Source organism: Gopherus evgoodei, chromosome 7, assembly GCF_007399415.2.
Source record: "Gopherus evgoodei ecotype Sinaloan lineage chromosome 7, rGopEvg1_v1.p, whole genome shotgun sequence".
Lineage (NCBI taxonomy): Eukaryota > Metazoa > Chordata > Testudines > Testudinidae > Gopherus > Gopherus evgoodei.
In genome coordinates this window covers 21,716,065-21,728,825 of record NC_044328.1, presented here as the reverse complement: position 1 = coordinate 21,728,825, position 12,761 = coordinate 21,716,065, and the positions used below count along the sequence as shown (strand labels likewise).

Genomic DNA, 12,761 nt, shown 5'->3' with positions numbered 1-12,761 from the left:
TCAGTAGGAGATTAGAGACCATGTTATAACTGGAACAGTTTATGGCCATTAAATGCACCATAGTACTTTTCAGACAAGTAAGGCTGCTGTTAGTTCTAGTGAAATTCTGATTTGGGTAATTACATTTGGCCTGTGTAAACTGACCAGCAGTTTCAACAGGATATGGTATTCTGCTTCATTTCCTTGCCCTAACTGATAGCTAGTGTTGCTGAGCACTGTTAAACAGCTGCCATGTTACACCTCAGAAGGCTGACTGCAGTTCACTGGTGGATGGAATGGTATAATAATTTGCAAAACCCTTTAAGATTCTGCAGACTGAGAAGTGCTACACAACTGGAGGATCTTGTCATTCATTCATGGACCCTCTTCCTGTTGGAAATAAATTATTTTAGACGATTATAACAAAAGAATCAATATGAAAATGCGCACAAAAGCTTTGCAATTGTCATATCAATACATCATACAAATGTTTTGTGAAGGAGGAAAAGATACTGAAAACTACCTGGGGGGGTAGGAAGGCAGGAGAAGAGAATGAACTAGAGCTTGTAAATTGTCTATATAATTTAGATATTTATAAAGCACTAAACATTATGAGACTCTATAAGAAACATTAAGCTTTATAAAGAGCCATTAACGAAAGATTTGATAAGTCAGAAAATCTAACATCAAACCATTTTCCAAATGGCCTAAAGAATCTTGTTTTTTATTTTGACATAAACAAGAAATGCTCTCCCAGTGTAATAATAATAATACTAAAAAGATTGGTTCTGATCTTTATAGCTTTGCTTTGCTAGAAAGGGGACCAAAGCTGAAAAACCTACACCTATAAATTCAGCCCTGAGAATGAACACTTTCTTGCACCTGGCTTGAGTGGTCCTTGAAACATCAGGGAATACAAGACATTTCTTATTAGGAAACAGAATTTTTCCATTTCCCTCCCACACAGCCAGCAGTACATGCCCACAGTCAAAAGGCATGGAAATGTAATGGAATCTGAGCCAGAGATAGAAGCCATTTTTTAGAAAGTTTGGTTATTGACTCTTGATTCAGATTTTCTGTATCTGAGAGGGTTGGGATGGTAAAATCTTTTAAAGAGTTTAATAATATAGTAACATCATCAACAAATTCTTCCCAACTAGATATTGAAGGAACACCCAGTATCTGAATGTCCAGTATCAGACACCATTGTGATGGATGGCTGAATAGGAAATTAGATAGATACTTTACTAAAGCTAACGTTTCAGGCTGTGCGTCAGAGCATTAGCCAAATCCAGTCAGTCTTTTATTTTTATTACGATAGCAGCAAGGTCTATATCAGGGCCTCATTGTGGTAGGCACCATAGACGCAAAGTAAAGACATCTTACAAAGGGCGTAAGCTCTAAGGAAAGAGGACAGAGAAACAGAAATAGGCAGACAAAAATAATAACTAAGTAACATTTCATAACTAAAGAACTCTTTGCTCAGCAGAAAATCAGGCTCATAGTTTCTAAAAAAAGTTTATCTGTGATGATTGTGTTAGGCAGTTACTGAAAGGAGAAGGATTTTGCATGAGGAAACTAAATGACAATGTGAGGTGCAAAAGTACAACCCCCAAGTAAAAATAATGGGCTTATTTTTGGTAAGTTTATGAAACTCATCGTTTTGGTTCATCATGTTCAATAAGGATTGTTGAATCATATATTAATTCTTTATAAAATGCACTTTAAAAAAGCAGCCTGCGCTCTTCCTGGAGAATTTACCCAGAATTCATTTCAATTTAATACTTTGTCAGGAATGAGTCCACAATAAAATATGGTGGTGAAGAAAATTCTGAATTTCGTGCATTCGGCCTCTGACACTAGAAGTGGGACTGGAGCAAAGTTTCTTTAAAATCCATGGGCATGATTCTACTCAAAGTGAATGGAACTGATGTCAGTGGGATTACTTTAAGAAGCAAGCATGCCCACTGGTGGTTGCACCACTGGGGCTAGTGTTAGTAACGTGGCTACATGAAACTGGTTGTGAGCTCTACAATGAGGAAAGCCAAGAAATCAGAAGAAAAACTGATAATGAAATAAAAAAATAAACCAAAGCAAAACTTGAGCCTTTAACTTCAGACATCATCATATTAACCTTATACGAGATGGCAAGGGCGAGGACAATCCTTGTTGCAAGGGCTATAGTCATTTTAAGACTGCTAATTTGGAAATGTTGCCTTTTTATTTGAACAAGACTGTTTTGCAGCTCTGTTTCCCACAATAAGGCATCATTTTCCCTTCTAATCCACATCTTCTATTTCTGAACTAAAATTTCCTTTGAAAACAGCTTGTCTGTGTAAGGTTCCATCTAAATGACTAATTGCTGTGTACTTGTAACAGGAAATATTGCTCAGAAAGCAGCTACAACTCTATATGCATTGCCTAGGCTTTGCTTTTCAAGCTAACATAACCATGAGAGCTTTGTTCAGATTTGCTCAGACGTGTATTTGTGTGTGAGTGTGTATGCATGTGTGCAGTGTATCTACTAGCACCTGAAAACTAGAAAAAAGTGCAGCTAGGTAGAAGAATAGGGAGACATTTAACTCCACCAAGATTGGGAGAGCTGTATAGAGGGACATATTAAAGAATGAAAGAATCTTTTTGCTGAAAAAAGTAGGGACTTTCCCTCTGAAATAAAGACAGTTGGTACGAATGGTGTACAGACCACAGACTTGATTTGTCGTGTTTGTTCTGAAGAGAGAGATTTTGGGACTATCATTTTCATTTCCCACTGAAGCATAGCTGCATGCATCATATTTTAATCTTGTTTGTGAAACAGGAAAGCAGGAGTACTGGTGTGGTTCTATGTCATTGCCATCAATTAATTACAGCCATTAAATTTGTTCCACATTTAGAAGCCAGCTCTTGCACATAAACAGGGGACAATGGAAAATACAGACTGCCTTTTCTCCTGTGCACAAAACGCAGAAGAGACTGAAATTTAAGTAAAAGAATATGTGAGAAAGTGAATTAAATACAAACTTATCACAAACAAGACATGCACAAAAAGAAGTGTTTGTAAATATGTGTTGTTAAATTGGGATCCAAACAGAATTCATATGCCAATTTTTTTTTAAATTGATTGAAACCCATAATTACTTTATGAGTTGCTCTAATAAATTATTGATTAATGTAAATTATTTCACAGGAAAAGAACATAAAGGAAACACGAGCAGAAGGATCATCCATTATGTATAAAAAGGAACTGTAAAAATATTATAGCAGCACATTTGTGTTGCTATAGTTAAAGTTGTGTCAGCATTTTAATTGTAAACCCTTATTTTCTGTGGTTTATAACTTGGTTTTTAAAATTTACACTGTGTCATCTGAGAAACATATTTTTAGTTACACTAATTTAAAAAGCATGAGGCTATTTTGAAGCTGTAGGGTTGGAAAAAATGGCAGTTTCCTGTGCTTTTTACTTGTGCGTGTGTGTGTGCGCGCGCGCGCTACAGTAATTCAGAATCAGGTCAGTTATTTCATATGAAATTTTGTGGGACCCTAGTTAGTCTGTAATGTGGATTAAACCCTTTTAAAATGGCCACCTTAAATTTGGCTACTGTGATAATGCAATTTCATATTTTAGATGTTTAAAAAAAAATCTCTCTCCTCCTCCCTGACCCTCATGGGAGTTGAGTGAGTTCCTGCCCAGTGAAGTGCCCGCAGAGGAGATGGCCTGCTGCATCCATTTGCTGGCTTTAAGGGGTTATTGAGAGGAGCAAAGTCCAGAGCAGTGCTTTCTTTCTCTTTTTTTCCCTCTGGTTGAGAGGTTTTGAAGCTCCAGCCCATGTGGGGCCTCCAATGGGAGTTGGGAAAAGGGGCCTGGGCCACTGCCACTGTGTGCGGGGTCCAAGAGGTGAGCCCATCCTGGTTCTTCACCACCTGCCTGCTGAAGGCACTTCCAGTACAGTGTCACCTGCTTTAGAAGCGGTGCGAACCTGGCTTTAGAATATGCATGTTTTGTTATTATTTTGTCAGGCTACCAAAATTTCCATGAGACCTGCAAGAGAGAGATGGGAAATGGCAGTTTTTAAAAAGATTCTATCTCAGCAAAAGCTGAACAGAATTTCATGGAATTTTTCAAAGAAATGGCATTTCTGTAGCCCAAGTGTATTTCTCTGCCAGCTAACAAAAGACTGCTGCCAACAATGCAGGTGTGAGAAAAAAAAGGTCAAGAGAATCCTTCTTAATGAAAGTGTGAGGCAATCTAAATATAAGAGTCACTGTCAACTCCCCTTATAATATTGGGCCATGACATGCCATTCCATAGAAAAACTTGTAGGAAGGAGATGAGGAGTATGTGGGATTCATGAGGGAAGGAATTTCCCCAGGATTGCTTAGTCAGGGTTCAGCTCTTGTAACCTGTGGATTTCTGGAGATTTACTGCAGTCATGTAATAGAACTACACTAACAGGTTCTCCTGACCTACTGCCCATGAAGGGTACTCTGCTGAAAAGCAAGTACAACCTCATGCTGTATGAAATTTCCATCGATTCCCTAATTGTGATACGAATCTCCGGAGAGCACTGCAGTTTTAAAGGGATCTAAACCTGGCCTCTCATTTTGTGCCTGCAAATTCTTGTGGGCACAGTTTTGCAGATTTAACTAAATGCAGGCACTGATAATGACAGTGAAAGTCATTAATGTATGACTGCATTTTCTTGGGAATCCAGATGCACTGATTATTCTGATTTTAAAAGCATATTGTCAAGGTGTTTTTCATCATCTGTAAGATGTATGACCTTCTAGAAGCTTGAAGGTGAAATCTGTATCCCCACCAAACAACTGGGTCCCCTCTCCTCACAGGAACGCAGCAGTATGCTTGGAAAGTTGCTCATGAGTGGTTGGCCACTGTTGTTGATGTATTTATTTTTATCTTATAAAAATATAGCATTTAATTTATCATGAAAAGAAAGCAAAAAAGTACATGGTCGCTGCAAACAAATCTAAGGAAAAAAGTGGGACGTTGCTGTTCTAAGTTTGGGCCTTTCAGCTCAGTTTCTTTGAAGAAACTGTAGCAGTGCAGCCTATTGGATTTTTCAGCAGGCCACATTTTTCAGATCTGTTTAAAGATCCTTTAAAGTTCCCTTTAATGTTAATGCTCTAATTTCAGATGATATTTTCGGTTCTGGTAAGCGCTGGCATTTCCTAATTCAAGGCAGATTGAGGGGCCCTGATGTCACTGCAGAACCAGTAAGCTGTACAGCTAGCATTTAGGCAGAAAGCAGCAACTTCAGAAGAGATTCTGTAGTGATGATAACCTAACCCCCTCCAACTGTCGTGGCTCTTGCCTCTGAAGCTAAGACCAGGTTAACCAGAAACATGTTTCAACACGTTTTTTGCTAGAATGCATCTAGCACAGTTTTCCTGGTTCATGGACATGTGGGTGGGTTGTGTTGCAGTCAGTTTTACAAAACCTTACTGGAGATTAGGGACTAGGGCTTGTTTATAGCAGGATTTTGTAAAATGGTTCATACCATAGCTAGGGCCTATCATAAACTTGGTCCTAGCAACAATCTGATGTATACATAGTTCTGCGTCCTAAATCCAATATGAGGTGAAGTCTCGGCAGTGGATGAGGAAATCCAACGGATTGCTCAAAGGCTAGGCAGGCAGTGGTGTCAAGGAGCTGGGTGTACTGAATTTGATGTTTGATGCTTGAGCAGGGGCGATATCTTTCTTATTTAGGGCTACTACTGGCCTTCAGGGGTGCAGAAATCTGCTTCTTCTCCCAGCACTATCAGCTGCAGTTTCTCCTTTCTCACTTGCTGCTCTCCTAATGGTGTGAGGCTTATGTTATTTTGAAATGACCAGTTTTAGAATGGAAAATGGACAACATTCCTTCCTTTTAAAACAAATTCTGCCCTCTTCAAAATTTGATGATATAAATCTTTACTTTTTGCCTTGAAGGTAAGTTCAAAATATCATCATGGCAATGATGATTTAACATGTTACCAAAGATCCGAAGATCGGTTAAACCATATTTCACACGCAAGCAGTTTCAGTTCCAACTTTCTGACTTGCCTTAGTTTCTGAACAGGAAAAAAAAGGCCAGCACGCCCTAACATTAAAAGCACAGGATGTGTTGGCTCTAGTTGAGGCTTGTTCGTGGCTTGGTACTTAACAAAGCTAGTGTCAACCACAGTTGAGTACACAAGTCTTAATAGCTGTCAGCCACAGCAGATGTAGGTGAAACATTACAATTAATAAGCAGGCCATGGAGAACAGTAGTGTAACTACACCTCCAGCATCTTTTCGCCCCCATGTCTGATGTGTTTTAGGTTCTTAGCTTTTTGCAGAAAACCACACCTTTTTCGGAGTCTTTAGGTTTATGTCATGAAATAGCACCATGTGTCAGAAAAAGAATCAAGGTCAAATAGGTGCCTGAATCTTGGGTCATCATGTGACTGTTCTGCTTTGATCACAAAGGGCTTTGGATCCTCTATAGTTAACCAGGTTAATTTGTGCCTGTATTAAAGGCACAAAGAATATGAGGCTTGAAGACAAACTAGGCTTTTAAGATTAAAGGAACAAAGCCAAAGTGGTGAGGTTCTAAAATGAACTTACCTTAAAAAAGATACTGGACCAAATTCGTCCTTGTGTAGTTCCTCTGAAATCAATGAAGTTACAATAGGGATGAAAGTAGCTACTATTTTATTCTTAGCCTTACACAGAAAAGATCTTTCTGTAGCTCTCCCCCAAACAATGTCCGATACAGCTTTAAGTTGCCTTCTCCTCAGGAACAAACTTAGAGCCTAATACTCACTGAAGTCACTGAGGGTGTGTCTACACCGCAAGCTGGGGGTGTGACTCCCAGCTTGAAGAGACATACTCATACTAGCCTCATTGAGCAAGTATGCTAAAAATAGAATGTAGATGCAGCCACACAAGAAGCAAGATGGGGTAGCTTTCCTGAATACATACCTAGGGCTTCCGGCAGGCGTGTAGTCAGGGCAGTTAGTCTGTTCTGCTGCCCATACTCTGAAGCCTCATTCTGGTTTTAGTGCGCTAGCTACTGTTGGGAGCTGGTATATGTCTCCTCAGGCTGGGAATCACACCTCTAGCTCCAAGTATAGACGTATCCTGAGAGTTTTGCCATTAATTTAAGCGAGAGGTGAGACCGAGCCCCTCAGGGCTTGATCCAGAGCCCACTGAAGTCAATGGAGACTCCACTGTGGGCTTCAGATCAGGCCCTTAGTGAGAGTTTTGAGTGCACAAGGAATGCAGGATCAGGCTGGACTGGTTGAATGAGATAGCACATGTGAGAGGGTTATTCAAACGCGAACTAGGGATTTAATAATATTGCAGACTTGGTTTGGAGAGCTGGATCAGGCTGGTTATGTGTTCTTGTACGGCTGGACAGCCTGTAAAGTTTGAACTTCTTTTTAACTTGCCGCTGCTTCATGCCTCTCTCTCTCTTTTGTGCCAGGATACTGCAGCGTAAGTGGTAAGCAATTGTTTTCAGACTTCTGCAACACTCAAACACAAAGACGAGTAAAGGGAAATTATTCATTGTCAGAGTTCTCTGACTTTTGTGGTTGAATGTTACAGCTTGAAGGTTCTTACTTGTAATATTTTTATGTCATTTCCTTTTCTTATTAGAGTGTTTAAAAAAGAAAGAAGGGGGAGGTTACGGGAGGTCTGAGCCTTTCTCTGACCACAGGTTTTTAAAACTTCTATAAAATTACTTTCTGGGTTCTTTTACCCGTTTTTCCTGTGACCTTGGGCAATTCACTTAATCTCTGTGTGCCTCTGTTTCCCCTCCCGCCCTTTGTCTTTTCCATGTAGACTGAAAGCACTGGAGAGCAGGGACAGTGCCTTATTATGTGTGTTGTAGAGCCTATAACACAATGGGTTTCTAACCTCAGCTGGGATCTTGAAGTGCTTCTGCAGTAGAAATAAAAGCTACAATAACTTGTTTGACAATGACGGTCTGTATTTTGGGAGCTTTGAAAGCTATTTCATGATCAAATAGGTGCTCAGAAAACATTTGGTATGCCCTATAAATACAGACCTGTAAGATAAAAAAAAAATTAGGAAAAATTTATTGGACACGTGCAATAAGCAACTTGACATTTTCAGTTTTATGGTTGTAAGTTAAACCCAAAAGTAAGTGGCCTGAGGGCCAGCAGTGTTTCTTTTTAACAGACTAACTAACAGCGATACCTTTTTAATTGCAGCAGGGAAAAAAGCACCCGAGATTCTTTTTTTTTTGGTAGCTTGTCTCCCATTTATAAGTGAGCAAATAAATGTTCCCAAACAAAGCAGTTTGCTTTTGCATTGAGGTGCTCTCATGGTAAATTTTGTTCTGGAACAAATTTCAGCAACTGGGTAAACCAAATTGAGGTGTACAACTTAAAAAAATTAACACGTCCTTACCTACAGCAGTATAAAGGCCTCCCCTACAATTAGTATCAGGGTTTAGAAGACGATACTCCTGTTCTTAAAAAAACAGCGAAACCCTTTTTCTTAGAGGGCTTTATTGAGTCATTTAAAAAGAAAACCTTGCAATATCCTTTTTTTTTTCAGTTTAGCATCCAATCAGTTTCAAAGTTAACATTTATTTGCCGTAAAAATAATTTCCTGGGTTATCACGTGATATTTAAAAATAATAGTCCGATACTGATGGACTACAAGCAGGCTAAAACATATGACAGTCTTCATGCTGTAATTCTTCAGCACAGAGAGAACCCTGCTAAATATGGCTGACTGAACATATATTGAATCATTTATATTGGCCACCATACTGTAAAGGACATTGCACAGTAGGAGCATTGCTATAGACTCCTCGGTAGCATACTTCATATGTAAAGAGAATTCACAGTTTTCACTGGTGAAAAGTACGTTTTGCAAGGTTTGTTTTAAAATGCAAAAGAAAAAAAATCTTAAGTGTTGCTCAAGATGATACTGTGCCTTAGATTTTCTTTGTAGTTTTAAAAGATTTATAGCTGTTTGTGCAAAAGTGATGTCGAAAGAGGAAGGTATCCTGTATCCTCTTCTTATAACTCACCACGTCCTTTTGTGAAATATGACGTCTAGAACCTGAAGGTCATGGCAGCTTGCCATCAAAAATTAGCTTCTATTTCTGTTTCTTTTGTCTGGTGAATTGACCTGAGAAATCTCCCTGTTGGCTGCATTAATAAGGGGGGGAATAATGAAGATCTAACTATAGATGTAATTGTTTAGTGTATATTTATCACTCTTCATTGTGTTTATTAAAATGAGAAAGACAGCAATGATTAAAATAGAACTGAATTAATAGCTATGGTCAGAAACAACGTTTGGCTCTGCGGTTAGTAAGTAGCATTCTCTTGGAATTAGAAATAATAAAACTTGCCCATTGCAGTGAGAAATGAAAGGATGTCAACCTAGTTAAGTGCCAAATTTGACCTCTCTGACCTAAATGATCATTATATGTTGGGGAATAGTCCATGTTAGTCTTTATTTATTATTTGTTTTATGTTAGTGCCTCGAACTGTAGATTGACTAAATAGTTCATTTAAAATCAGCATTCAGTTGCTTACGTTAAAAAAAAATCACACAATTTTGATGTAAACACATGAAAACTCTGCAGCAACAGTTAACTGATATATTTTGCCTCTGTTTGCAACAACCATCTACAAAAACAGTTGCCGGTCACGCTTGGTGAAGTGATTACTTTTTTCCATCACGGCTGTTGATGGCATAGTTCTAACATGGTTTTCCTGTTGAGTGTGATCAAGGATGTTTTTAAAGAACTTCATTAGCCTTAACCATATTGTAGAGTATGGGTCAAATATTTCTCACTTGTGTACTGTCATTGACTTCAGTAGGACTATCTGCATGGATACGATCAACAGGATTTGCCCTATGCTCCTAGGTGGTCAACCGCAATCTATCTGAACATAATTGTAACGTGATTTGCAACCTTCTTTCATGTAGCTGCAATCAGTGTTCTAACCATAACCATATCTGTAAATATTTTCAAACATAATTGTGAGCTGTTACATGGTTAAGAAACAACAAATGCTATTCGCAGCGCCATTCACCAAGCACATGCTAGCTGATGGAGCTGATAGGTACACATGGAGAAATACTCAAAAGGAGGTCATATTGGCTTTTGTTCTGCTATATTAGAAATGCATTAAAAATTCTAAGTGAGATGAACAAAATTGACAGAGAAAGAAATTTCCATGTGGATTTGTTGAATGAAAAATGGGGAGTGGGGTGGGGTGGGAGGAGCATAAAAACTAAACACACATTGACGTGTCCCTTTAAATTAAGAAGTATTTAATTGTTACATATTGTCACGTTTATCACAAAGCATGAACAATTTATTGCACTCTTTATGACTGAGAATTCCAGGGGAACCTAGAAGATGTTAAACACCCAGCTCCCACTGAAATTCAATAGGACTTGAGTACCTAACTCCCTTTGGGTAGTTTGAAAATCCCAGCCTATTTATATCATTCTCATATGAACATAGACTGAAAGGCTGCTTTGAATTCGGAAGAGACTCAACATTGCATGCTACTGTCAAAGTAAGGGCCAACATTTTCAAATATGAGTTCACTTCAGTGAGAACTGTGGCTACTCAGCAGCTACCATAGGAAAATAAGGTCATTTACTTAGGTACTTGATTGTGGATATAGGTGTCTGATGTTAAAGCATCTATGTTTGCAAATTTTGATATTCTATTACAACAGCTACCTCCCCACATTGATAAGGTCACATTATGTGTTCTTCCGCCTATGTTACCCTGCTCTAAGGCCATTCTTTTTTTAAATAGAAGAGGAGTGAGAGCTATCCACTAGACCTCACTGGAGCTTACATGTACTTACTTCATTAGGATTGCTGTCTTAAGGACAACTCCAAAGAAAACCTTGGAGCCAGATCCTCAGCTGGTGTAGCTTCATTGACTTCAGTGGAGCTACACCAACTTACGCCAGCTAAGAACCTGGCCCTTGACATTTAATTCTGATTTTAAGTTTCCTTTAGACTCTTGTAACCTTGTAAACCTCTCAGGTAATTGTTGCTTATAAAGTCTGGAACTAAACGCATGATTCTCAGGCATATTTTGTCACAGAGATAAAGTGATTATTGTATGCTTTTGTAAAGCTAAGTTCTCCTTAGCTAGTTCATTCTGTATAGTCTCTTCTTATAGCAGTCTTAGTTCTATATTAACTTTTTTGCTGCTGCTGCTATTATCTATCTATCTCTCTGTCCATCCATCTGATAGCAATCACTCAGCAAGCACTCTGGGAAACCATATTCCCTGGGATAATTTATAGTGGAAAATGTCCCATGTGTTATTTTTAGTAAACGGACATAGAAAATGAACTATATAATTAATTCATGCTAATATATGTGTGTGTGTGTATAGATATATTGATGTATATTAATATATAATTTTTTAAATCATTTTTAAACTAGAAAATGACAGATGGAGAGATCTCAGCAGGAAGTATCCACTTCAAATTGAGCAACCTAGTACCATAATCTGGGACTGTGTGCCTGATAAAAGTGAAGATGGCTCAATATGGCACAGAGAGGCAGCTAACACTTGTTCAGTTACCAACTTGATCAAAGACCTCAGTCTTAGTGACCATAATGGCAACCCATCAGCACCTCCCAGCAAACGCCAGTGTAGGTCACTCTCTTTTTCTGATGAAATGTCTAGCTGCAGGACATCATGGAGGCCTTTAGGGTCAAAGGTCTGGACTCCTGTAGAAAAGAGACGGTGTTATAGTGGGGGAAGTGTCCAGCGCTATTCCAATGGCATCACCACCATGCAGCGGAGTTCAAGTTTCAGCCTCCCTTCAAGGTCAAACATGATTTCCTCATCATATGACCAGTCTGGATTTAGCAACAAATTTGGATGTCAGCCATGCCAAGGGCTGAGGAAGTCAACCACCTGTAGGCAGGCAGGTGACATCTGGGGTTATGATCACAATTCTGTAGATGGTAACCGGGTGGACATGCAGAGGTCCCTCTCCTGTTCACATGATCAGTTTTCCTCTTCAGAATATTGTGCACCCTCAGCAAACAGCACACCTGCCTCAACACCAGAGCTGATGAGACGCTCCCACGGGCTGTCGCGAAGCCGATCACAGCCCTGTGTCCTTAATGATAAGAAGGTTGGAGTTAAACGACGACGGCCTGAGGAGGTTCAGGAACAAAGACCTTCATTGGACCTTGCCAAGATGACCCAGGTAAGACATACTTACGTTATTAACAGGCAAACATGGGTGGCACAGACATTTACGGAACATAATTGAACACTTATGTGTGGGCAGAACACAGCATCACATGGGGTTATTTTTCAGTCAACAGAAGCCTGAATTTTAATTGCTTCCATTTGGGTTAAAATCCATTTTCTTCTGACTCAGCTGTATTAATCTGGATTAAATAGATGTGATTGTTATGGATAAGTTTGTTCCTTTTGTTAGAGTAGAAAACTTATTCCTGTGCAGCTGGATTTGTAGCATTATTCTTTCAAAACCTTCCTTCTTTTTTTTTTCCCTGACGCTGAGGCCTGTAGCACATCACACCAATATTTCCTCACACTGTGTGTTTCTATCAGAAATAATTTTTTAAAGTAGAATTTGTATAGGAAATGTTTAGGGGAGAGGAGCTTTGAGAGCATGCAGGAGGAAGTGAAGGCAACATCCAGGATATTCAGCATTAACTTTATCACTAGTTGAATTTTCACTGGTAGGGACTGTACTGGCTATTAGCGGTGACTTCAAGCAGTCTTGACTCCT

General features: G+C 39.1%; 1 protein-coding gene across 1 annotated transcript in view; it reads left to right on the top strand.

The window, feature by feature from the left end:
• FAM53B (family with sequence similarity 53 member B) overlaps positions 1-12,761 on the top strand; it is a 94,592-nt gene that overhangs the window by 8,929 nt on the left and 72,902 nt on the right. Inside the window, exon 3 of the mRNA XM_030571325.1 lies at positions 11,431-12,209. Coding sequence (XP_030427185.1) covers positions 11,431-12,209 — 779 coding nt within the window. The remainder of the gene's footprint in view (positions 1-11,430; positions 12,210-12,761) is intronic.